Source organism: Chrysemys picta, chromosome 3 (genome assembly GCF_011386835.1).
Source record: "Chrysemys picta bellii isolate R12L10 chromosome 3, ASM1138683v2, whole genome shotgun sequence".
NCBI classification, from domain to species: domain Eukaryota; kingdom Metazoa; phylum Chordata; order Testudines; family Emydidae; genus Chrysemys; species Chrysemys picta.
In genome coordinates this window covers 184,963,236-184,989,119 of record NC_088793.1, presented here as the reverse complement: position 1 = coordinate 184,989,119, position 25,884 = coordinate 184,963,236, and the positions used below count along the sequence as shown (strand labels likewise).

General features: G+C 39.0%; 1 protein-coding gene across 12 annotated transcripts in view; it reads left to right on the top strand.

Moving 5' to 3' along the window:
- PPP4R3B (protein phosphatase 4 regulatory subunit 3B) overlaps positions 1 to 25,884 on the top strand; it is an 83,382-nt gene that overhangs the window by 5,637 nt on the left and 51,861 nt on the right. For 5 of the 12 annotated variants that reach the window (XR_010600249.1, XM_065590801.1, XM_024106010.3 and 2 more), the window contains exons 3-9: positions 4,936 to 5,034; positions 13,314 to 13,937; positions 20,399 to 20,476; positions 21,382 to 21,498; positions 22,739 to 22,855; positions 23,615 to 23,746; positions 25,001 to 25,103. Coding sequence is in view for 11 of the 12 variants with exons in the window: in XM_065590801.1 (XP_065446873.1) it covers positions 4,936 to 5,034; positions 13,314 to 13,937; positions 20,399 to 20,476; positions 21,382 to 21,498; positions 22,739 to 22,855; positions 23,615 to 23,746; positions 25,001 to 25,103 (1,270 nt within the window). In the remaining variant the exon portion in view is untranslated. Of the gene's footprint in view, positions 1 to 4,935; positions 5,035 to 6,369; positions 6,492 to 13,313; positions 13,938 to 20,398; positions 20,477 to 21,381; positions 21,499 to 22,738; positions 22,856 to 23,614; positions 23,765 to 25,000; positions 25,104 to 25,884 lie in introns of those variants that run through there. The other 7 variants (XM_065590800.1, XM_024106009.3, XM_005299018.5 and 4 more) reach the window with 4 other exon arrangements.

The following is a 25,884-nucleotide window of genomic DNA, read 5'->3' as shown; positions in this document are numbered from 1 at the left end:
TATACTGGTATAAGCTAAGGAAAGGTGTAAATTTAAACTGAGGGTATGTTTACACTGGCAAGTTTCTGCACCACAAGTTATACCACTTTTATTAAAACGCTGGAACTAAACCGCTGTCCATGTTGTGCTCCTTGTGATGCTGGAGCACATGCACTGCTGTCTTTGCCGATTGAGGTAGCTATCCCACTGTGCAACTGGCCACAGAGTGCTTTGGGAAGGGTTTGCAGGCACAGGGTCCCATGATGCAGGTTTCCCAATCTCATTGTTCCATGGGCATCCTGCTACATTGCCAGCTGCTTTTCAATTGAAGTGTGGGAGGGGAAAGAGTGTGTGTATGAACTGGGGGGGACAGTGTGTTTTGGGGGACAGAGTCAGCATGCTGTCTTGTAAGTTCAGACAGCGGCAGGAAGCAACCAGTCCTGAGGCGTGGGAGGGTTACGTAAGGGATAGCTCAGTGGTTTGAGCATTGGTCTGCTAAACCCAGGGTTGTGAGTTCAATCCTTGAGGGGACACTTAGGGATCTGGGGCAAAATTAGTACTTGGTCCTGCTTGTGAAGGCAGGGGGCTGGACTCGATGACCTTTCAAGGTCCCTTCCAGTTCTAGGAGATAGGATGTCTCCATTAATTAATTAATTTATTTATTTAATTTTACATGCCTCTTGTGTTCAACAGCAGGAGCATTCCACATTAATGGTTTGCTTTGTGTCCCGGAGCAGATTGGCACAGGACACAAGGGCTGTCAGAAGCAGTGCTTTGAAAGGGGAGGGGCGCATGTCTCCAGGGCAGCGGAGTTTAAAACAATGAGCAGAGCAGTCACTTGAGGCATTATGGGACAGCTCAGGAGGCCAGTTACAGTGCAGAAAGCAGTCAAGTGTCTACACTGGCAGTAGTGCGCTGGAGCCTCTGCGCAAATAGCTTTACAACTCTGAGGTGGTGATGGGTTTTTTTTTTTTTTGGCAATGCTGCAACTGAGAATTTTCTTCACACAAAGTGGCTTGGCAGTGTGTACACTTTTTCAGTTTGAGTGCAAAAATCTGCTTTACTGCGCAGAAACTTGCCAGTGTAGATAAGCCCTTATATAGTTATACTAGTATAACTCTATGTGTGGACTCTCTGGAGCAAAAGCGGCTTTTTGAGTTTAGCTAATGTCACTTTGTAAGTGGTTTAAACCAAACAGAAAAAGCTTTCAGAATAAGTGTGTCCATGCAGTGAGTTATACCATTATAACTATACTGGTTTAACTATTGGTTTGAATTATACCAGTTTAACTGGTAAACTTTCCCCAAAAGAGAAGCCCTAATTCAAGGCAATAAAGTCTAGTGAAGTCAAATACATTGTAGGCAAGCATCTACTTTAGCCCTGTGAGAATAGTGTACCAAAGATGATGATGACCCACTCTTGTGGTGATGGCTCCACTTTATACTGGAACACCTCACAAATAGGGTTTTGGAAAGTGCTTGATGACCAGAGGAGGGGGAGCTGCCATAGCTTCACAGGGATCTGTGCTGCCATGGGATGGAGGCCAGGTCTGGTCTGGTCTAAGAGTTGTGGCTGGTACTGTGTCCCTCCTGGGACATCTATTTGTGGGCCAAACAATCAACCTGTTTTACTGAGAGAGACATCATGTTGGTTTGCCCCAAGTAATTACAAAGGAGAAATGCTATAAGATGCCTCAACTTCCTGGTATGGATTTTCCCCATGTTGAGTTTTGGTCACTATTAATTCAGAGATGAGATTTTATATGGTATTACCAACCTCTTGATCTAGTCAGTTCCCTAAATTTTAGTATGTAGTTACACTGCAAAATTACTTAATTTCTTTGCATAAGTTTCTCTGTTTGCCTACCATTAGAAGGCCTGTTTCTTTTTCCTGGTCTTCAAAGTTGCAATTTCTTAATATATATCTCCACATCCTAAATAATTTAATTATCACCACAGCGCGCATACCCCCCCACCCCCAGCAAAACTAGGCATTGCCTCCTTATAAAGTAGCTAGCATTTTTGTAAATGGATGTCAGTGGAGTTGAGCTTGATCCCAGCTAGGGCTGGATGTGGCCCTCTTCAAAATTTTGTCTTCATTGTAACAAGAAACCTTTGCAAGGATTATTTTTTCCTTGAATCTGTCCAGTAAATTCAAAGGATCCCTCTACTCTTTGGAGTTCACTATTTGCTAATAGGAGTGGCAAGGATGAGTAATTATGATGGAAAAAAATTAAGTGGTACTCTTTGAAGCTTATCTGTATGAATACTTAGCAACAAGCTGGGATGTAAATTTATCTTGAACTGCCTCATACTATCAAGTTTCTAGTGCACTTTAACCTGCCAGCACACTAGGGAACTTGTAGAGTGCAGTAGCAGGATCCACATGGGCACTTAGGGCTTGGCACAGCTGGCTAGTGTGAGGTAGATTTACACTGCAGACTGCCATGAATTTGATGTTTGTATAGACAAGTCCTGAATAAAAATAACAAGTCTAGTATCATCTTGTAGTAACTTAATGACTAACTTGTTAAAACATATATTTTACAATATGTAAACTTTTAGTTCTAAAAGGCTTGCCTCTTCACAGGTGGATTGATTTAAATCAAAGCAATTTTAATCATCATTTAAATTATTAGTTTTAATCATATTTTGCATTTGTATTTTTTTTTAGTTATTTTCCTAAAGAAAGGTTGGTTCTCTTGGTAACCATGAAAACATGTTGAGTTGAAGTTAAATATAACCTTTGTGCTAAATATGGTGTTTCTTTCTGCAAATCAGGATGAAACATGATATTTGTACACATTTATTTAAGTCGTTATACAGTTGATTTCATGGATTCAGATTCTTAATTTTTTTTGTTAGAAAACAATAAATAATGCATTTCTAATTTACTAGATTAATTTTTTACTTGTGCTTTGTGTCAAGCACTATTTGAATGCAATTAAAATGCAAAAAAAGGAATCTTAAAGTTGTTTAAAATTAGCTAAATTAAAATACCTTAAATGTGCTGGATCCATCTAAAAAAAAGATTTATTAATCATTTTTAAATGAAAAACATGGTTTAACACAGGACGTCTTATCTGTAGTTAATGAATTGAGCTGATTGTTTCTTGCCACTTGTGCTTTGAGATTTTAGAAGTAGTAGCTCACATTCTCTCATACCTAGTTTTTTATTCATAAAGGAAAACCAGCTTTCCAGGTTTCTCAACTTATTAGTTTTCAACTTTGAATGAACTAATTAAATAAACTGAAATGAAGAAAATATTCTCTTTGAACCTGCAGAAGAAGGGCTGTTGCTGTCAAAAGCTGGTTTAGCACTTCAGTGGACAGGGGCTTCTGCTAGTTCAGTGATTTAATTGTCTTTAAAACTTTAGCAATAAACATATACTGCTTTTTTTCCCCCCCCAAATTAAAATTATTTTAATAGAGTGAGTGAGTTTAAGCCATAACAAAGGTTCCTATAATTGCAAATTTAATTTTAAATACTTTTTTTAAAATCTATTTAAGTCCGATTTTTAAAAAAATCGTTTTTATCCACCTTGTTTCTTTGGTTTAAAGTTATAAATTTGGAACGTGTGGAATTATTTCCCAAATTGTGTTAAATGTTCTCTGAAATGAAAATATGAATGTAATCTCATATTTGTGTGTGTATTTTTATAAATATGGAAAGGTTTTTTTTTTTTTTATTTCCATATTGTAAATAAGTTGTTTACTATAATGTATAATTAATCTTTACAACTGCCTCCAGGTTATTTCTGTTGAGAGGAGGACTACTAAGTCTTCTTTCATGTAAATATTCTGAATGTTTAAGAGTAATAAGATTTGATCAAATTATGTTTTGGGTGCTAGGACATGAAAGAGACTGTCAAGGCTGATTCCCCACTCTAGCACTTTGAGTGCAGAAAGTGGGGGCCTGCAAGGATTCTAAAAATTAATACTGGCCACTCCAGGCTGGTATTAAACTCCCATAGTTAGAGCTTTTCTCCGACCTTGGATGGGTAGATGCTGCCACCATCCAAGTGCAACCCCCTCCCCCCCCTTCTGACCTAGGAAGGCGCACTTTGGAATTCGTCCCTGTGAGGTACCCTCAAGCCCTTTTCTTCCCCCCCCCCGCCCGGAGAGGAACTGAGAGAGAAAACAAAGGAAATCAGTTGTTGCTACCAGCTAATTAAACAACACCTCTTAAGACACACAAAACCAATCCTGTTCTGAAAGGTAAATTTTATTAAAAACAAAAAGAAAGAAAATACATCTGGAATTTAGGCTATTGCTGGATTTAAAAAGAGCAAATATAAGAATCATCGAAAAATGGATTTCTTGAGGTCCAGCTTAATGGTTACAAGCAAAACAAAAGCATTTGGGGGGTTAGCACAGAGGAGTCCACAAGCCATAAAGAAATGAGAGAGAAATCTAATCGCATCTATCTAGACATTCCCTGATCTACTTACATATCTGGTTTCAGATGGGTATGATTTTTTCATACCTGGTTTAAAGCTTCTTAGGGTTAGAGAACAACCACAGACAGACAAAGGGAAAGTGTTTTGTCGTGTCCCCCTCCCATTGGCTCTCCTTTGGTCAGGTGCTCACTCCCTTCCTTTTACTATGGGCTTTTTTAACCCTTTACAAGTAAAGCAAGTAGAGAATAGCTACTAACAGGGATTTTGTAGCTGGCTGGCTGGGTGTCCATAAAAGGGAGCTGCCCACCCTTCTCTCCCCCTCCTCCCCCCCGCATTTATCACAGAGACTGTAAAGAGTTTTATACTTGTGGCAGAACTGGTGGTTTCATCCTCCTTGATGTGATATGTGATTCTGTCTTGACAATTTTTACACCAGTTAAAGTAGTAATTGCATCCTTGGATGTATTACTTATTGTATGGCATTCAGTCTATTTTGTATTGCACCTGAATTATTATTATTTTTTTTTTGAAAATCACAAATATTTATTTTTAAATAGGACACCTTGATTGTTTGGTCAGAAGCAGAGAATTATGATTTAGCACTGAGTTTTCAAGAAAAAGCTGGCTGCGATGAAATTTGGGAAAAAATCTGCCAGGTACAGTTAATTTTTAAAATTATAATTTTCAAATTTTGATGTATCCTGTCTGCTTGTTTTGTGTGCCATACTTTATACTTAATTTTTAAAACGAAGTGTATTACTGCATGTTTATATTCTTAAGATTCAGCTGCCTGATACAGTAATTCTGAGTCTTTGCTGTTGACACTGATGCCTGTAGCTGCTCAGTGGCCCATTAGAGCCATCTTTTCAGTTCCAGCTAATTCCCAGAAGGCAGCTTCGGTTTGACAGAAAGGGGCGGGGGGGAAAGAATCTATAAAGACAGCACATATGAAATCTATACTTTCCACTTTCCAGTATCTCTCTTCAGTGATTGGGGCTGTTGTCTCTCTTCAGCTGCCATTTTAATTATACTTCCTAGAAGAGGTAAAGTTTGAAATTAAGACTGAAATAATCAACTTTCCCATTAGAAACATTTGAAGTCTGTTTCAAAGTTCAACAAAATAAATGGGCAAAAACTATAGAACTTATCTTCCATCATGGAAACTCTGATTTCCAGTACTATCTAATGTGGAAAGCTAACTCTTTCACTCCTAGTTTGCATATCAGATTGTCAAGCTGGAATCTTTGTTTAATTATCCATTATTATATTTGACATTTAACTGTTGTCTTCAGTGGTTTACTCTCCTTTGCCATTAGATATGGCTTAAAATATCTTTTATATACCAAATTGTTTTGTTTTTACCCTGGAGTTTTCCTTAAATTTAGGAACCATTAATTACTCCTGGGGGAAATTCTGCACCAAGAATTTATACCAGGGAGGAGTATAAAAAATATTGCTCATGCATGCAGGAGTGAAATCAGGAAGGCCAAATAACACTTGGAGTTGCAGCTAGCAAGGGATGGTAAGAGTAATAAGAGAAGTTTCTTCAGGTATGTTAGCAACAAGAAGAAAGTTAAGGACAGTGTGGGCCCCTTACTGAATGAGGGAGGCAACCTACTGGCAGAGGATGTGGAAAAAGCTAATGTACTCAATGCTTTTTTTTTTTTTTTTTTTTTTTTCCCCCTCTGTCTTCACGAACAAGGTCAGCTCCCAGACTACTGCACTGGGCAGCACAGCATGGGGAGGAGGTGACCAGTCCTCTGTGGAGAAAGAAGTGGTTCGGGGCTATTTATTGTGCTGGATGGCACAAGTCCATGGGGCTGGATGCGCTGCATCTGAAGCCGCTAAAGGAGTTAGCGGATGTGATTGCAGAGCCATTTTGGCCATTATCTTTGAAAACTCATGGCGATTGGGGGGGACTTGGATGACTGGAAAAAGGCTAATGTCGTGCCCATCTTTAAAAAGGGGAAGGAGGAGGATCCGGGGAACTACAGGCCAGTCAGCCTCACCTCAGTCCCTGGAAAAATCATGGAGCAGGTCCTCAAGGAATCAATTCTGAAGCACTTAGAGGAGAGGAAAGTGATCAGGAACAGTCAGCATGGATTCACCAAGGGCAAGTCATGCCTGACTAACCTAATTGCCTTCTATGAGGAGATAACTGTGTCTGTGGATGAGGGGAAAGCACTGGATGTGTTATTCCTTGACTTTAGCAAAGCTTTTGATATGGTCTCCCATAGTATTCTTGCCGGCAAGTTAAAGAAGTCTGGGCTGGATGAATGGACTATAAGGTGGATAGAAAGCTGACTAGATCGTCAGGCTCAACGGTTAGTGATCAATGGCTCCATGTCTAGTTGGCAGCCAGTATCAAGCGGAGTGCCCCAAGGGTTTGTTCTGGGGCCGGTTTTGTTCAATACCTTCATTAATGATCTGGAGGATGGCGTGGACTGCACTCTCAGCAAGTTTGCAGATTACACTAAACTGGGAGGAGTGGTAGATAGGCTGGAGGGTAGGGATAGGGTCCAGAGGGACCTAGACAAATTAGAGGATTGGGCCAAAAGAAACCTGATGAGGTTCAACAAGGACAAGTGCAGAGTCCTGCACTTAGGACGGAAGAATCCCATGCTCTGCTACAGACTAGGGACCAAATGGCTAGGCAGCAGTTCTGCAGAAAAGGACTTAGGGGTTACAGTGGACGAGAAGCTGGATATGAGTCAGTGTGCCCTTGTTGCCAAGAAGGCTAATGGCATTTTGGGCTGTATAAGTAGAGGCATTGCCAGCAGATGGAGGGACGTGATTATTCGACATTGGTGAAGCCTCATCTGGAGTTCTTGGGCCCCACACTACAAGAAGGATGTGGAAAAATTGGAAAAAGTCCAGCGGAGGGCAACAAAAATGATTTGGGGGATGGAGCACATGACTTATGAGGAGAGGCTGAGGGAAGTGGGATTGTTAGTCTGCAGAAGAGAAGAATGAGGAGGGATTCGATAGCTGCTTTCAACTACCAGAAAGGGGGTTCCAAAGAGGATGGATATAGACTGTTCTCAATGGTAGCAGATGACAGAATAAGGAGTATTGGTCTCAAGTTGCAGTTGGGGAGGTTTAGGTTGGCTATTAGGAAAAACTTTTTCACTAGGAGGGTGGTGAAGCACTGGAATGGGTTACCTAGGGAGGTCATGGAATCTTTTTCCTTAGAGGTTTTTTAAGGTCAGGCTTGACAAAGCCCTGGCTGAGATGATTTAGTTGGGTATTGGTCCTGCTTTGAGCAGGGGGTCGGACTAGATGACCTCCTGAGGTCCCTTCCAACCCTGATATTCTATGATTAAAAAATCTGTGCACAATATTTTAAAATTCTGCATATTTTGTCAAAACAACATACTATAATCACACCAGTTCCAATTATTTTGGTAATTGGCTAACACATTTTGAAATAAATGTGTCTAACAGTACAGATAACAAAAATGATTCAGGAAATGTTTTTTGACAAATAGATTACTTTGAGTAATAATTCAAACTACAATAAACAAACGTATATCTCGCACCCCTCGGAAGCAATGCAAAGGCTTGGAGTCAGGTGTAACAGAGGAGCTGAAGGAGTGGGAAGTAATTGCTGGGAAAGAGCCTTGGAGTGAACCTGGAGGATTGTTAGGTATGGGTGGCAGAAGAATGGGACAGGGTTTTGTTTGGGAGTATGGAGTGGAGGGATTGTTAGGGAGTTGGAAAGCCTCCCCCATTCAGTCAGGCATGTCTGCTCCCATCCCCGTGTGTCCCTGCACTCCCTTCTCCCTCCCCCATCTAATCCTGTACCCCCACTCAGCCCCTGGCTCAATGTTGTCACCCCACTAGCTCCTGTGGCCCCACTCTAGTCTGTGCCCTTCTCTGTCCTCTTCCACACCTCCATGTCCCTTGCCTCCTCACCTGGGCCCATGGGCAAGGTGCTATGAGGAAGGCAGCCTCTGTCCCCTCCTTCTTCACAGCTGGCTGCTCCAGCAGTGAGCTAGCTGCCTTCTCTACTGGCACCACAGCAGCCCCTGGTGGGTGACAGGTGTAATTGCAGCACCTCCCCAGCATAATCTATTATTCTGTGGGGGACATGAAATCTGCACTTCACAGAATATCAGGGTTGGAAGGGACCTCGGGAGGTCATCTAGTCCAACCCCCTGCTCAAAGCAGGACCAATTCCCCACTTGCTCACTGGTGCAGAATTCCCCCAGGAATACATTAATATCAATGTGGGAGATTCAGCATTTTGACAGTGCTGTTTACTACTTCTGGAGAAAGAGGAGAAAATAATTCTTGTAGTGACTGACTGGGTTGAGGGAGTAAAAAAAATAAATAAAAAATTGTGTGCTGTTAGTTGAGGGAGTTCAACACATTGCAGGATTAGGCCCTAAATGTTACTGCAGAAGAGAATATTTTGGCGATGTAATAGTCTTTACAAGTATTAGCAACCTTTCAGTCCACTTCAGATTGCTTTTCAGTTCTTGGAGTAAATGAAACAATAACAAATAATGAGCCAACCGTGTTAATTTTTGGATCAGTTCTCTATACTAATTGGCTTTTGTTTAACTGTTCTTTATAACAAAGATCAGAGGAGCTAGCCACTAATCTTCATCCAGAGGTGTGTTCTGTGTATTACCTCATTAACTTACATTCTGTGTGTCTAACTTCTGTCTCAGGATCAGGCTCATAGGGGCATAGCCTCATATTATAATAATCCTTAATTATGAAACTTATTTTTTAAAAACATTTCTGTTGTATGTGCTCTTTAGATATAAAAAGACAGCTAAGCTTTCAAATTTTTAAATTCCATACTAACAGAAGTTATTTATGGCATTGTAACTTAAGTCAAAAGTGTGTAACATGCTAAGTTTACTAGGTCTTTGTTACTATTTTGAATAAAGTGTCTATTTTTCATGTTGGAAGTCATATTTTTGTAAATGTTGCTGGGTGGCTGGCTCTACTAAAGGGAGGTGAGTCTCTGCCTACCTGTGACACAGCTGATTTGCCTCTCCAGGTGGATCAAGTCATGTCACTAAACCAGGCCTCTGAGGTGGTAGCATAACATCCTTTTTGGACAGCCAAGGGGGAACTACAGAGTGAGTGAAGCTGCAGGGAGAGAAAGTGTTCCCTGAAGGGGCTTGGGAGAACTAGTTTTCTTCTGGGGAGAAAGTAAGGAAGACAGGCCAGGACTTGTCTTCTCCAAAGGTTTAGAAAACAGAGGAAGAGAGAGTATCTCACAGAGAAAGGGCTGTGCCCAGGATAAGACCTTTCTGTGTTTATTTTGGAACTTTGTTAATAAAACCAGACCTCAGTAAGGGCTGTTGTTGGGCTTGTGGAAGCCTCTTTTTGAGTTATTGAGGAAGCAAGAAGGGAAACTGAGTCAGGGCAGTGCAGAGCCACCTCTGGTCATGAGGGAGGATAGGAAGGTGGCTGACGCTATTACAGCATTATTCAAATGTAAATGTAGAGTAAAACTTCTAAAGGGACCTAAATTGCTTTCTCAAAAATGATGTAGACACTTAGGCTAAGATCCATTTTTTTCAATGAGACTTAGACTCCTAATTGCAGAAGTTACTTTTGAAAATGTGAATTAAGCACTTTGTATTTTACTCATAATCCTTGATAGTGGGTTTTTATCATACATAGATCATTCAGATTTTGCAGGACTTACTCTGGTCACTTACAGTTATAAGACAGGAGTAACAAGATAATGGAATTGTAAAATCAATACAAGAGGAGAAGCAAACTTTACATCAGAAACCTGTTTTGAGATTGATATTTACATTGTCCTTTTCAGTTGCATCTATTTGATTAAGTTAATAAGAGACCATGTTATGATGTGTGATTGGAATTTTATTAAAAATATCTTATTTACAGTCAACTAGATGGTATTTCTCTGATGTAATGCAGTAACTTTTGAATGCTGTATTTGATGAATTTCAGGGATTATTCTAAGCACCCTATTTATTTTGATGAAAATCTAGGGGGGGGGAGGAAATGAGGGGCACACTGAGTCCTTGACATTTGGTTAGCACAACCACAATGTCAGCCTCTTCTGTAATTTTCTATAGATCAAAGAATAAATTGATGGTATAAATTAACATATTCCAGCATAAGAATACCCCTCATTTTATCTCTGCCCATGTCCCAACTGAGTTCCAAATATTGATGCCCTGAAAGAAAGAGAAAGAGAGAGAGGATGGGGGCACACAGAGCTTCAGCTATGGAGGGGAAGAATGAGGGGCCCTGAAAGGGGGGGGGGGGGATCAGAGCCCATGGTATGGGTGGGAATGGGGACCTGGGAGGAACAATTGGGAGGCGTGCAGAAGCTATGGTATGGGGGAGGGGTGAATGGGATATACACAGAGTCCCTGGAATGAGGGGTGGGGCTGGGAGGGTTGCAGCGAGTCCCTGAAATAGTGGCGAGGAGGGTGGCTCACAGCGATCTTGTTAGGGAGAATGGATGGCGACTAGGAGTGCCTGGTGTGTGCAATTAGCTCAGCCTACAGAAACATAAAATATGTAACCTCCTAGTTACATGTTTTAAATCAAGATGGGATATTTTTTCAAAAGATATGCTCTAATTCAAATGTTAACTAATTCAGGGAGGTCTTATGGTCTGTGTTACCCAAGAAGTCAGACTAGAGATGATCACAATAGCCCTTTCTGGCTTTGTAACTTGTGTGTGCACTACAAAGTCAGATTACAGTGAAAGATTAGTTTGTAAAGCACTGCAGGAAGAATTGTGCTATGTTATTTAGGTTTATTATAATTAGGTTTAGTACAAAACAATCCTATGTACGTTTTTATGTGGATAATGAACAAATTAAGTTTTCCTTCACAGCATCTCGTAGTGCTGCTGTCGTTGACCTTCCATATTTCCATTTTAAACACTGAGTTTTTAGGATTTACAGCTCTTCCATAAAACTTCAGTTTGTACATCTAGGATACCCTGAGCTTGTTTAGCTAAGTATTTTTCTGCTCAGTCCCTGCTGAGGCTTTATTATTATTATTTATTAAACTAATGGGATAAGTAGCTGGGTGGTTCTAGTCTCTGTAGCTACCTCTGACCCTAGAACTCCAATTGGCAGGAGAAGGCCTACTACAGAATAGACTTTGCATGGGGAGAGAAGGAAATGCAGGAGACTTTGCATTTACACAGCCAAATTAAAGCCCTTCATAGACCTCACTTAATATATGTATAGTATTACTCCTGGGGGAATTCTATGCCAAAAAATTAACAATTTTGTGTACAGTATTTTAAAATTCAGCAAAATTCTTCATATTTTGTCAAAATAACACATAATCATGCCAATTTCAGTTACTTTGTAATTTATTTCAAAATACCTATCAGCAACTGTCTCTAACACTAGACACAATTTCCTCAAGAAGTAGAGAGTTAAGGAAACCCCTATGACAACCTAGTTCCTGTTTCTCTGCTCCCTCCCCTACAGAGCCCAGCAGGAGAGGTAGACCCCCACACCTCTATCCCCCAGAGCCCAGCTGCAGGGACCCCCCCAGCCCAGACACTTGTGCACACATCCCTTATCCCCCTGAGCTCAGCTGTGCTCCCTTCCCTCCCTAGCCCAGACACTTGCACTCTCCCCCAGACCTCCCCAGAGCCCATCTGTGCTCCTTCACCCCCTCCAGCCCAGACACCTGCACCCCTGACACACGCACCCCTGAGCCAAGCCGCAGGCCCCTCCACAGCCCAGACACACTCACCCCTTCTCCACCAGAGCTCAGCTGTGCCCACTCCCCCCAGCCCAGACACACTTGCCCCCTGCCCACCAGAACCCAGGATCCAGAAGGAGAAACAGACTGATTCTGGGTCCTGGGTTTATATTGCATTTCCTGCACTCCATCTCCTTCCTTCAGGGCATGCTTAGTACTGCAGCTGCTGGGAACCCTCCAGCTCCCTTTCCCTCCTTCCTGTCAGGATCTATGGGGTTCAGCAGCTCTGCAGCCCATTTCTGTGGGAGGAAAAGGAAGTTCTGCACAAATTCTGCCTTGCGCAGTGGTGCAGAATTCCCTCAGGAGTCATAGTATTCACTTTAAATATTTGAAGTGTATTCCTAGTTATATAATCCAAATGCTGTCTAAGCTTGCACTTGTATTTTTTAGATTTTATTTCTGTTAGTTTTACAAGTCACTTTCAGACCAATGTCCAAAATAGGAATGGAAACAGTTGTTTTTTAATAATTGGGTTTCCCTAGTGCTTCTGCTAGCCCAGCTTACAAAAAGGATTGTTCTTTTTATGGTATTCATGATATGAATACTGTAAAAACTTCACTATCTCTATCTTCTTGGACATTTTAATTCTATAATATGACTATTCAGAGGAATTACAAAGAAACAAAGAACTTTTTGTAAGGTTTACAAAGTTACCTTGTTTCGAAATAAGTATAGAATTTTTAAATGATCATTATTTAAGGCAGTGACCTTATTTTCATACATGGCTGTAAAGTGCCTAGCAAGCTGTTGGCACTACAGTAGAAACTGTACAGTTATGAACTGATCAGTCAACTACACACCTCATTTGCACCAGAAGTATGCAATCAGGCAGCAACAGACACCAACAAATACATTTATTTTTTTTTTTAAAAGCAAATATAGCACAGTAGTCTGTTAAACATGAACTACTAAAATAAAAAGGGAAAGCAGCATTTTTCTTCTGAATAGTGAAGTTTCAAAGCTGTTAAGTCAATGTTCCATTGTAAACTTTTGAAAAAACAGCCATAGTGGGGTGTGTGTGTTTTTTTTTTTTTTTTTTTTTTTTGAGTTATGAACAACCTCCATTCCCAAGGTGTTGTAACTCTGAAGTTCTATTGTATATAATTATACATGAGTTACATAAATTATCAACTTGAATGTTTTCTGTATGTCTTATGTATATTTTGGGATAAAACAGTAATTGTCTACATTACCTTTTTAGGTTCAAGGTAAAGATCCATCAGTGGAAGTCACACAGGACCTTATTGATGAATCCGAAGAAGAACGCTTTGAAGAAATGCCTGAAACTAGTCATTTGATTGATCTTCCTACTTGTGAACTCAACAAACTTGAAGAGATTGCTGATCTAGTTACCTCTGTTCTCTCCTCACCCATCCGTAGAGAAAAGTTAGCGCTTGCCTTGGAAAATGAAGGCTACATTAAAAAACTATTGCAGCTTTTCCAGGTTTGCGAGAATCTAGAGAACACTGAAGGTTTACATCATTTGTATGAAATTATTAGAGGAATTTTGTTCCTCAATAAAGCAACTCTGTTTGAGGTAATGTTTTCTGATGAGTGTATTATGGATGTTGTGGGATGCCTCGAGTACGACCCTGCTTTGGCTCAGCCAAAAAGGCACAGGGAGTTCTTGACCAAAACAGCAAAATTTAAAGAGGTTATACCTATAACAGACTCTGAACTTAGGCAAAAGATTCATCAGACTTACAGGGTACAATACATTCAGGACATCATCTTGCCAACACCGTCAGTTTTTGAAGAGAATTTTCTTTCTACCCTCACTTCCTTTATTTTCTTCAACAAAGTTGAGATTGTCAGTATGTTGCAGGTAAGTGAATTGAAGAAGGTGGGACGGGATTGTAAATTGAGACTTCCAATTGTACATCTTTAATTCAGTGTTGTTTAATCATGTACAGCTTTCATTCTGTTTGCACAGTATCCTTGGTGCTTCCCCACACTTTAAACAGATGTTGTTATATGACATAAAAGCATAAAAATTGAGTTTAAAATACATGTCAGATGGCTGTTATGTATCATAGTCTTCAAAAACTGATTATAAATAGCAAAATGCTGCAGTGGAAAATGGTGAATAGACTAGAAGTACCATAATAACTTTCACACATCTATAGCGTAGTCCTCAATCTGTGAGTGAATTACAATGCATTTGAAACTGTTTTCATCAGACAGCATGCAGTTTTATTTCTCTTATATTTATGGATAGCAACACTTCAGTGTGACAAAATATTTTCACAGCAGATCATTAATCCCCCATTTGTAATAGGTATCACAGGAATGTTTCTGAGCATGTTAACTACATTAGTGCTATTCATTTGTGGCACCAAGTAAGTGCTCTGGAAAGATTGAGAGTTACTATTGTAAACTACTGTACCCTTTTCAGGAGTCTGATTTGTCTTGCGTACCCCCAAGTTACACCTCACTTAAAAACTACTTGCTTACAAAATCAGACATGAAAAGACAAAAATGTCACAGCATAGTATTCTGAAAAATTGCTTATTCTCTTTTTTACCATATAATTATAAAATAAATTGACTGAAATATAAATATTGTACTTACATTTCAGTGTATAGTATATAGAACAGTATAAGCAAGTCATTGTTTGAAACTCTAGTTTGTACTGACTTCACTAGTGCTTTTTATGATTTTGGTAAAACTAGGCAAATATCTAGATGAGTTGACGTAACTCCTGTAAGACCTCTGGTTGAGAACCTCTGCTTTATAACAACCAGCTTAATTTGATTAGTGCTTCTTGACATCAGTGCCCCATGGTGGTATTTAATAATAAAAGCAAAACTGTTGTTGGGCTTAAAAAAACATTTATCAGACACTTACTAGCCAGAAGTACTAGAAGAATAGCTTGGAGCACCACCAGGAAGTACCAGACAGTGCTTTGGTGAAAGGCCCATTTATGCTTCACATGGAATTGTGGGTAGTCTCTATTTTCCAACCCAAATTCTGTTGCTGTATTACGCTAGCACCAGAGTAAAACTGACAGGTACCTAATTGATTTTATTCTGCTCCTGCTCTAGGCTGTTGTGCAGAGAGGGTTTTCTCAAAGGGTGAAACTGGTTAATCTCTGGGCATAGGTAGTCTCCAGGAAAGGTGAAGGGGATCAGAAGATGCACTAAAGGAAGTGAGGGATCAATAAAAATCCCAGAAAGAGACCAGAGAGGGAGGAAGGCATAAGGGATGGTGTGAGGTGTGAAATTCCCAGAAGGTGCAGCAGAACACTGAGAGAAAAGAATAATTATAATTATATAAGGGAATTGCTTGCTTTTAGGTTGTGGATTGTATGAACTTCTCATACTTTGGTTAAGTTTGACATTAGTTAACTGATTTGGTAGCCTAAAGAAACTCAAAAATAAAACTGCCAACTAACAAAATTAATAGAAGAATTTGGGTTTGAGACACCGTTCTCTTAAAGAGAAACCTTTCTCCCTCATTTTATTTTTGTTTATGTGGGATCTTGCTACAGATAAAAATGAAATGAAAGCTCTTTATTTTCTGAGACATCATCTCAGGACTTTGGGGTTATTGGTGTTTGTTTTACGGACGCTCTCCAAGGTACGTAAACCTGACGTACGCAAATCCAAGTTTACGGAAAAAGTTCTGTAAGCTAGAAATAGTGTTTTTTGTGTAATGGTTGGGGATACATTTCTGACTTACGCAAAATTCAAGTTACACAAGATGTTCTGGAATGGAACGCTTGCATAAGTCAGGGAGGGTCTGGATTTCTTTTTCCTCCAAACGCTATTTCAGTGTGCTGTTTTTCCAATTTAGGTTTCATCAACTTATTTGTGAAAGTCTGATTGCATCTTAACAGAAAACTCTGATCCCTGCGCTGATTAACTCCTTTCTTTACTGGCCCCTGAAGAGTGTTTGAGGCCTTGATATGTTCTGTCACTTCTCCATTACTTTCAACTACTGTAATGAAAATTTTGCAGTCTTAAGTTTACTTGTTTTTTTTTTTCTTTCTTTACATAAAATTTAGATGATAGCTGTAGTTGCGCAAGTAGCCAGGTTTTGAAATGTGTGCAAGTGGGGCACACTGACATGTTTATATTTTAAAAGCTACTTTCCATAAGCCACCTATTCCACATCAGGATGGTGACGGTGGCTGTTGCTGCTGAAGGTGTATGTGAATGAAAGTAGTCCCTTCACACAGGAGGGAAAACCTAAATTGTTGTATTACCCCCTGTAGTAAAGACATGCTTGTCTCAGTCCCTGGAAAAATCATGGAGCAGGTCCTTAAGGAATCCATTTTGAAGCACTTGAAGGAGAGGAAGGTGATCAGGAACAGTCAGCATGGATTCACCAAGGGCAAATTATCCCTGACCAAGCATTCTATGATGAGATAACTGGCTCTGCAGATATGAGGAAAGCGTTGGACATGATATTCCTTGACTTTAGCAAAGCTTTTGATACAGTCTCCCATAGAATTCTTGCAAGCAAGTTGAAGTATGGATTGGATGAATGGACTATAAGGTGGATAGAAAGCTGGCTAGATTGTCTGTCTGGCTCAATGGGTAGTGATCAGCAGCTCGATGTCTAGATGGCAGCCGGTATCGAGCGACGTGCCCCAGGGGTCAGTCCTGGGGCCGGTTTTGTTCAACATCTTTATTAATGATCTGGAGGATGGGATGGATTGCACCCTTAGCAAGTTCACAGATGACACTAAGCTCGGGGGAGAGGTAGATATGCTGGAGAGTAGGGATAGGCTCCAGAATGACCTAGACAAATTGGAGGATTAGGCCGAAAGAAATCTGATGAGGTTCAACAAGGACAAATGCAGAGCCCTGCACTTAGGACAGAAGAATCCCATGCACTGCTACAGGCTGGGGACCAACTGGCTAAGCGGCAGTTCTGCAGAAAAGGACCTGGGGATTACAGTGTACGAGAAGCTGGATGAGAGTTAACAGTGTGACCTGGTTGCCAGGAAGACTAATGGCATACTGGGCTGCATTAGTAGGAGCATTGCCAGCAGATGGAGGGAAGTATTTATTCCCCTCTATTCAGCACTGGTGAGGCCACATCTGGAGTATTGCATTCAGTTTTGGGGCCCCCCACTACAGAAAAGGTGTGGACAAATTGGAGAGAGCCCAGCAGGGGGAAATGAAAATGATTAGGGGGCTGTGGCATATGACTTATGAGGAGAGGTTGAGGGAACTGTCCTTTATTTAGTCTGCAGAAGAGAAGAGTGAGGGGGGGATTTGCTAGTAGCCGTCAACTACCTGAAAAGGGGGGGGGATTCCAAAGAGGATGGAGCTAGGCTGTTCTCAGTGGTGCCAGATGACAGAACAAGAAGCAATGGTCTCAAGTTGCAGTGGGGGAGGTCTAGGTTGAATATTGGGGGGGGGGGGGAACTATTTCACTAGGAGGTTGGTGAAGCACTGGAATGGGTTACCTATATAGGTGGTGGAATCTCCATCCTTAGAGTTTTTTAAGCCCTGGCTGGGATGGTTTAGTTAGGGTTGGTCCTGCTTTGAGCAGCGGGTTAGACACCTTTCTCTTTAAGAGACAAGAGAGGCCTTTCCCAATAGTGGAGAGGACTAATAAATGTTTTTTTTGTCTTACTGTAACTGCTCTGGAAAACACTTTTCTTTATAAGTTGACCCAGCTGCTGAGTCTCTGACAGCCTCATTCACTTGAATGAAGTGTGAATAGGATTTAAAATTCAGGAGTTAATTTCTAAAGCTAATCATAGAAGCGGCTCCAACTGCGTTCCTCACTACTTCTGGTTAACCTAGTAAACTTAAATTAAAAATTGCAAAGGGTGTTTATTGAAGTTGTCTTTGAATTATTTATTCACTTTGGGTAGAACTTTGCTAAATATAGAAATACCACCAGATACTAGGTATTGCTCAATTATAGTGCAGATAACATGCACTAGTTACATCTTCATTTTTGTGGTGCATTTTCAGAATTAATTCAATATAACTGAAGGTTATCAAATGATTTTGTAAACATTGGTGGGTAATTAGTACTGCTGTACTGTGTAAGTCAGTGGCCTTGGAGAATAATTTGGATCCAATATATTCCTTAGTAAAAAGGGGTCATAATACAGCAGGTCAAATTCAGAAGTGAGTCGGTCAAGTGTAATAGTACAGGTTTGTTTTGTTTTGTTTTAAACTTACATTATTAGTTTTCTCAATGTGTTACACCTGTTTAGACTCTTTAAGTCTCCCTTAGGCTCACAGGGTCAAACTCAGATGAGTTATACAACTTGCATGCAGAGGAGCTGGAGAAAGGTGTTAGAAGGTGTAACTGGCTCCTTAGTGAGTTACGTCAGAGGAGATGACTTTAAGGGGTTCTAAGGCCTGGTTTACACTTAAACAGCTAGGCCAGCAAAGCTTTGGTTAGATGTCTGAAAAAAATCACACCCCTAACTGTCATAGCTGTACTATGCCCTACTGTAGAGGCTGTCATACCATCAGAAAAGTCCTTTTGCTGGTATAATTTATTTCATTTGGGGAACTGATATAAGCTATGCCAGTTAAAACCTCTTCTGCCTATGGGTATAAGCTGCGTCTCCAGTAGGAGGAGGTTTTCCAAAATATCTATACCAGCAAACCCTTTCTACTTTTGAAAAAGCCTAAGGTACGCTTTGCCTCTGAATTTTGCCCATAGTGCCTGTTCCATTTGGAAGACATTTAAACTTTTTTTTTTTTTTCCAGGTGCCTTTATAGGTTTCCAAAAAGCAGGCTGGCATTAGGCCAGTTTACACTTAAAATTTAGGATGACATAGCTATGGCTCTCTGAGGTGTGAAAAAATAGCACTGTAGCTATGCCAACCTAACCCCTGGAGTAGAATGCCTCTGTCAACCTAGCATTCCTACAATAATGGAAAAACCCGTATCATAGCTGTAGTCTGCATCCACTCAATGGGGTTATGATAGCATAGCCATGGTGTTGTAGCTATGCCGCTATATTATCTGTAGTGTAGAGATGACCTTGGGCAGAGTACCCTTGTGCTGTATGGAATTTCACAGACTTTGTAATGTTTTTATAATTTTAAATGAAAAATAATCTTTATCTTAAGCGGGTAATTACCAGTAAGCAAACTTTCAGATCAGTACATAGGGCAAGTTATTAAATTAATAGCACAGTAATGTACAAGTGAATATATTGGGTAGATGTTTCTTGAAAAGATGCTGCTTTTTACAGGTTGGTACATAGTAAAGTGCTTTTATATTTAAATCGGTGTACTGGTTTACAACTTTTGTAAACGCTCTGTTGTCACTGTATATTTAAAACCTTTGGTGGTACTTTTAAACCAAAGTGACACAGTGGTATCATGATTCCTCAGGGCTTGTTTCTCATACCAAAAAATACAGAGAACAGTGTGTAGGAGTGGGGAATGGCTGAACAACTGAGGGATGGTACTGTTCACACTGCTTTTCTCTACTCTTTGGGGATTAAGCCATGGCATAATCCTAGAGGGTTTTTCTAGTTATGTCCTTTTTAAAAAAACAAACAAAAAAACCCCTCTTCACTATAAAAGGAGAAAAAGCAGACCAAATGGCTGGCAAAACTATTTGTGTGAACACAGTTATACCAGTATAATTGAGTATATGCGGATGGGTTGGGAGGCATGAGCCATGAAAAGAGCATTAGAAAGAGAAGTGAGGGATAGTGTGTGTAGTAAGGGAGATAGTATTTATGTAAGTTTGACACTTCAGGAAGCAAGCTTGGTATCCTCTTATTTTCTGCAGTAACATGTTGAGAGATGGTTTTTATTTTCTAAGCCAGTCTCTTGTTCAACAAAACAGGATTTAAAAAGCTTGGCATTAGAACTTGAGATGTTTTTACTGTACTGAATAAAGGTATGCTGTTACTAGGCTAAAACGTTAGATCTAAATTTTGTTCTCACTTAAATCAGTAGGCGTTTTACAAGTGTATTTATCTGAGGGCAAAATTTGACCCATTTAGTTCTGATAGAGTTTAGTTTCTGTGAAATACTATAAGTTTAATGCAAGGCATTTCACATCAAATAATGCTTAATACAATAACATCCATTGGAACACACACTTTAAAATCTGCATGCTTGGATTTCCTTATTTATGATGAAAATGTCGAAGTACATGACCTGTAACTTAGCTAGCAAGACCACCAAGCTAATATGCTAGATTCTAAAGCACAAGCACATAGCTAAGTGGAGAATTTTATTTTATGCCTATATATATATCTCTTCTCTTTGGCATTGTATAGTAGAATACGTTTTTCGTTTGGACTATTATGATGTAATAGTAATTGCTATAATGTATTATGCAGGAAGACGAGAAGTTTCTGTCTGAAGTTTTTGCACAATTAACAGATGAAGCTACAGATGATGACAAAAGACGTGAATTGGTGAGTCCTTTCTTTGCATGTGAAACTTCAGAGACTTAAGTATTAAATTTGTACTGCGAACCTTCCCTTCAGTTACTTCTTAATGACGGCAAAAAGGTATTCCTAAAATGAAGCAACAAATTCTTGATTGAGTTTTCAAACTCTAGTAAAGAGTAAATTGTAGTTTTCTTTATTTTACTGTTGACAATATCACCTAGGACATTAGAATGTAGACACTTTAAAGTTTTCTTCACCATTATGTAGTCGTAATATTGTTTATCCTACGCAGTACTGCTGAGTTCCGCAATTTTGGCTGTATCCTTCACAGAAAGGCCTATTGTCAGAAGTCCTGAGATTGCTGAAAAGTCACTGTGAACAAATTTAAATTTAATGATTTACAGGCTACTGGGACTGCCTGCTGATTTGTACTTAAAAATCTTTGACTTATTTGTAACTGAAGGAAGGATGACCTCTGGAGTCCCTTATTTTTGTATTTATAGCTGCCACCCTGATTCTCTACACCATGTTGCATAGCGAGCATTTCTCCCTGAACCTGTTTACCTCTCATTAGAATGAATTATGGTATTGGAGACAAGAACATATTGGAGAAAAAGAAATAGTTATTGTTGTATTTAAACAATAGATATGCCAGACAACAATTTAAATTCTTCATATACTCAGTTCAGTAAGATAACTAGGTGTTCACTTCCATTTTTTCAGGAGGGTTTTTCTTTTTTGTCATATAACAACATTTGAGATTCAAGTTGGATAAATCAGATTTTTTTCCTAGCTGCCTTTTACCATTATTACCCAAGTATAACAGGTTTCTCAAGTGTTTTTAGCCAATATAGTTCACTATTTTTCTTTGATATACTATGAATTTAATTACACAAATGTTTTGTTAATATTTCTTTCAAATGTTATAGGTTAACTTTTTCAAGGAGTTCTGCGCATTTTCTCAGACATTACAACCTCAAAACAGAGATGCGTTTTTCAAAACTTTGGCAAAGTTGGGAATTCTTCCTGCTCTTGAAATTGTAATGGTAAGTGAATCACCTGCAGCCAAATTATTTTTAAAAGGGCACTGAATTCTGGTGCCCTGTTTTGACACTGTGGGCTGATTTTTTTCAGACATATTGGGCACTTGCAGCCCCTTTGACTTCAGTTGCAGCTTTGCACTTCTGAAAATCACAGTGTCTCAAGTGGAGCACCCAAAATCAGTGACTACTTTGGTCATAATTTAAAAAAATATATTTTAAACTTGCATGGTGGAGAGAAAAGTGTGGAATGTCCCTGGTTTTGATATGAATGCAGAATTTGAAATTGCATTAGTTCTTGATCTCTTGACTCAACTCTGGTATGCTTAGTCCTGAACCAGTACCACAATATATAAGGTATTAGTGACAGTTTTGTGACTAGAAACAAATGATTTATATTCCTTTGGAAAGCTGCAAATTCCATCTTTCTACTGGTATGAAACATTTTTAATCATGACAGATCGAGATTTAGAGCATAAATATTGTTTTCCAATTTGTTTTCCTTCATTTCAATTCTGATGTGATTTAGCTGCTACCACTCTACCTAAAAACAATGCTTTGTGTACCACGTAAACATTCTGAATCCCAACTTTCAAGTGCTCTAGAGTGTTCATCTCTCACTTTAGCAGATCGTAGACATTAGCTACTATAAACACATCACAAATTAAGTGGAAACAAGAACATCACACTAACACAATATTGAAGTCCTAAAATCTCATGATCTTTTAAGGCTGTAATGCGCCTTTGTAGATCAGTACAAATATTTCTAGATCTGAATTTTTTTGACTCGGGTCCAGGACCAGTTATCGGAAAGAAAGAGAAATGTTTCCTGAATAAATGTATTCGTGCTGTAGATGAGTAAACAGTAAGTGTAAACAGTTGTACGTAATTGGGATACGTTTGTAAACCTTTATATTGGCCCTTTTGTACTAAATTAACTCAGCTGTAGTAATAAATATAGCATATTGGTATCTAGATATTAAGTACTGCTATGTGGACTTTAACTACTAACTGCTAAAATTATGGCCATCAAAATCACACATCTTTAGGCTCTTTCTGGATAGTATGGAAAGTTTTCTTCCAATTTTATATTGGGACTGTTGGACTTGCTTCTCGGCTCTATGAGCTGTGGTCAAGTGAAAAATTCTCTAAGTTGACCTCGCAATCAAATGTTGGTTTTATCATTGTCCTATGCTACTGTACCTCAAATGATTCATCTGTAATAAACTGAGTTTACTTTTATTAGGGTATGGATGACTTGCAAGTTAGATCAGCTGCTACAGATATATTTTCTTATCTAGTAGAATTTAGTCCATCCATGGTCCGAGAATTTGTAATGCAAGAAGCCCAACAGAGTGATGATGTAAGTAAGAATATTACAGGACTATCTAATAATTTACATACTGAAGCTTGTGTGTATGCTGATTATACTTGTATAGACAGTACTCTGTGCTTTTTGCAGAATTGAGATCTTTTCAGTCTAAATATAAATTTTCTTAAATGTTAGTTTTTTTAGTAAGCAACAGCATTCTGATTGGGGGTGGGTGGGAAGATGTGAGCACATAAAACCTGTATTTTGCTCATTATAGAATGGGTTCCCATCAATTGCCAGGTGAAATCCAGGGTACTAGGTATCATATTACTAGACAAAAACAACATTAAGATGGAGTTAAGGTTGAGAGCACATACAGTTACATAGAATATAAAACATTAGAGGGATGTTATAATTCTCCCAAAAACAAGCATTACAAACTCAGGAGGGTTCAGACCTAACATTAAATGTAAAAGAAATACAAACAGGCTAAAGTATGGAAATTCATGATTAAGGCGCTGCCTTGGAGTGACACCTTGAGGGAGAAAAGTGCACCTGATTTTTAAAGACATTCGATTTTTTTCACCTAGGCTCATTTTCAAGTAATTTTTATTTTTTCCATTCCACTTTACTGTTTTAATATTTGAAACTCAGATTTTTGCATTGGCTTTCAGTTATTTTTTTCACATGTGAACTTTCAATGGTAGCAGCTAGAGACCAAATAAAAATCAATGTGTATTTAAAAAAAAAAAAATCTAGTAGTATTTGTATTACTGAAAACTTATATGTAATTGACTTGTTTTGTTGCAGGATATCCTCCTCATCAATGTAGTTATTGAGCAAATGATCTGCGATACTGACCCTGAGCTTGGTGGGGCTGTTCAATTAATGGGGCTCTTACGTACTCTGATTGATCCAGAGAATATGTTGGCCACAGCTAATGTAAGAAAATGCAAAGGGGTAATGAAACTTTACTGTCTATGCACATTTAAAAAGTCGTCTTACTCTTTCTGTCTTCTTTGGTTGGAGGAAAGTGGGAAGGAAAAGCATTTTGGTATTGTCCTGTTTTGCCTGATGGGTTTTTAGTCAACTGCAAAATTTCAATAAAATTATTGCTAATGAAAGGCACTGATCTGTATTTATTGTCTCTAATTAATGCTAAGAAACATGGCATTGTCTAAGAAGTTCTTAAAATTGGCAATCTTCTCCCCAAACACGTGGGTATTAGGCTAGTCTTAGCTCCTATTGGCTGGGTGGGTCACATCAAAACATTGAAAAAAGAGTCCAGTGTGTCTGCATGAAGCTAAAACAATGTTTAATTCCTACAGCGTAATGCAAATCCAACTTGATAGATTCCCATATTACAGAATGTACTTTATCCTGATAGAATACTTGGTCGTACGTATAATTCTGTTTATATTGTCACAAATGATCAAAAATCCAGGATTCCTTGAAATTTGCTTTAAAACTTTGCCCAGAGTTCTGATAATTCCATTTAATTTTCATTACATTGAATCCAAACATTTCCTTTGGATTAAAATGTTCTATAAAGTTTAGGTCTCTGGGGTTTGAATCAAATTAGACTTTGCTATGTTATGGTGAGTAGCCGTTGTTTTTTTCTTAGAAAGATGTGCCTGTGTTAGATGGTTTGGCATTGTAGCCACCAAAAGAAGTATTTAAAGTAAAATCTAGTAACCTTATGTACATGCAGCAATCCTTAAATGTTGTATGCATTGTAGAGAACTGGTGAGGATAGTGGTCCCTCTTTTTTTTTTTTTTTTTTTTTTTTTTTTTTTAAATATATACAGAAGCTTCAGGCAATATATGCAAAATTACTGTCAACTCTTTCCTTTTTAAATTGTTGGTTAAAGGCACTATGTGATGCATTCGTGTCAGTTCATTTGTCTTTCTCCATTGAAGAGATTTGAGTTTATGCTTTTGCTTTAATCCCAAATTACATAAGGTTGTTCTCATCCTAGTCCCTCCCACTCTGTTCTACATCTTTGGGTTTGATGGGTATAGTCTACTCTAGAGAACGCCTGATGTGTTGCAAATCTGTATCAAAAGGTACTATCAAGGCTATGTGAGGTAGCTTATGTCTTGCCTGTGCTGTATTTTACTTAAGTGCTATTAGTCCTCACTAGCAAGGTCACTAAATTCACACCAATGTTTAATAAATAAATATGTTTGTTTCAGAAAACAGAGAAAAGTGAATTTCTCAATTTCTTCTACAACCATTGTATGCATGTTCTCACTGCACCACTCTTGGCTAATACTTCAGAAGACAAATGTGAAAAAGGTAGGATTAAATGTTGGATTGACTTTTTATCTTGCCATGCTTACCAACTGGTCATCTAGACAAACGATGTCACTGATTTGTAGTGTCAGAGCAAAATGTGCTTGCTCAAGGCTATTGTTGCCTCTCAGATAAGAATAAGCATAAGTTGATATACAAAAATATTACTAGTCCAGGGATTCCTCAAAAAGTGTTTGAGTAACTGCTATGAGTGGTGGTAATATGTCCTTTGTGCTCCACAGCCTTGGGAGCCTGGCCTGTGCATACTAGGTCATAGAAAAATAAGCAGAACTATGGAAATGTAGTACATGCCAAGTCTGAAATATTAATAATTTATTAACTTTATTCTTGTCAATCTTTAATAAAGGCTAAAGTATTGCTATATAATTCCTGCTCAAACTGCATCTCCATGGTAACTCCTAATATACGCACTTCTAAAAGTATCAGTATTTGGTACATTTGTTGGCTACTGATGTAAAACTGCAATCATAACTTCTGTTGGTAGCAGCAGACAGTTTTTCTTAGTAACTTTTAAAAATGTTGATGTGTAGCAGCAAATGTATTCAACTGCATAAGTGTCTCAGAGCGTTTACAAATTGCTTTGTCATTTAGCCAAACCCTGGGATCATGTTTTCTTTGGTATCTGCAGGGTATTAACTCCAGATATTAGTGTTACTTTGAAATTTCCAGTGATACAGAAATGCTGAAAGTCATAGTTCTTCCTCAAGGAGTGTCCCTGTGGGTGTTCCACTTCAGATGTCTTGGCGCCTTGAGCTTCTAATCA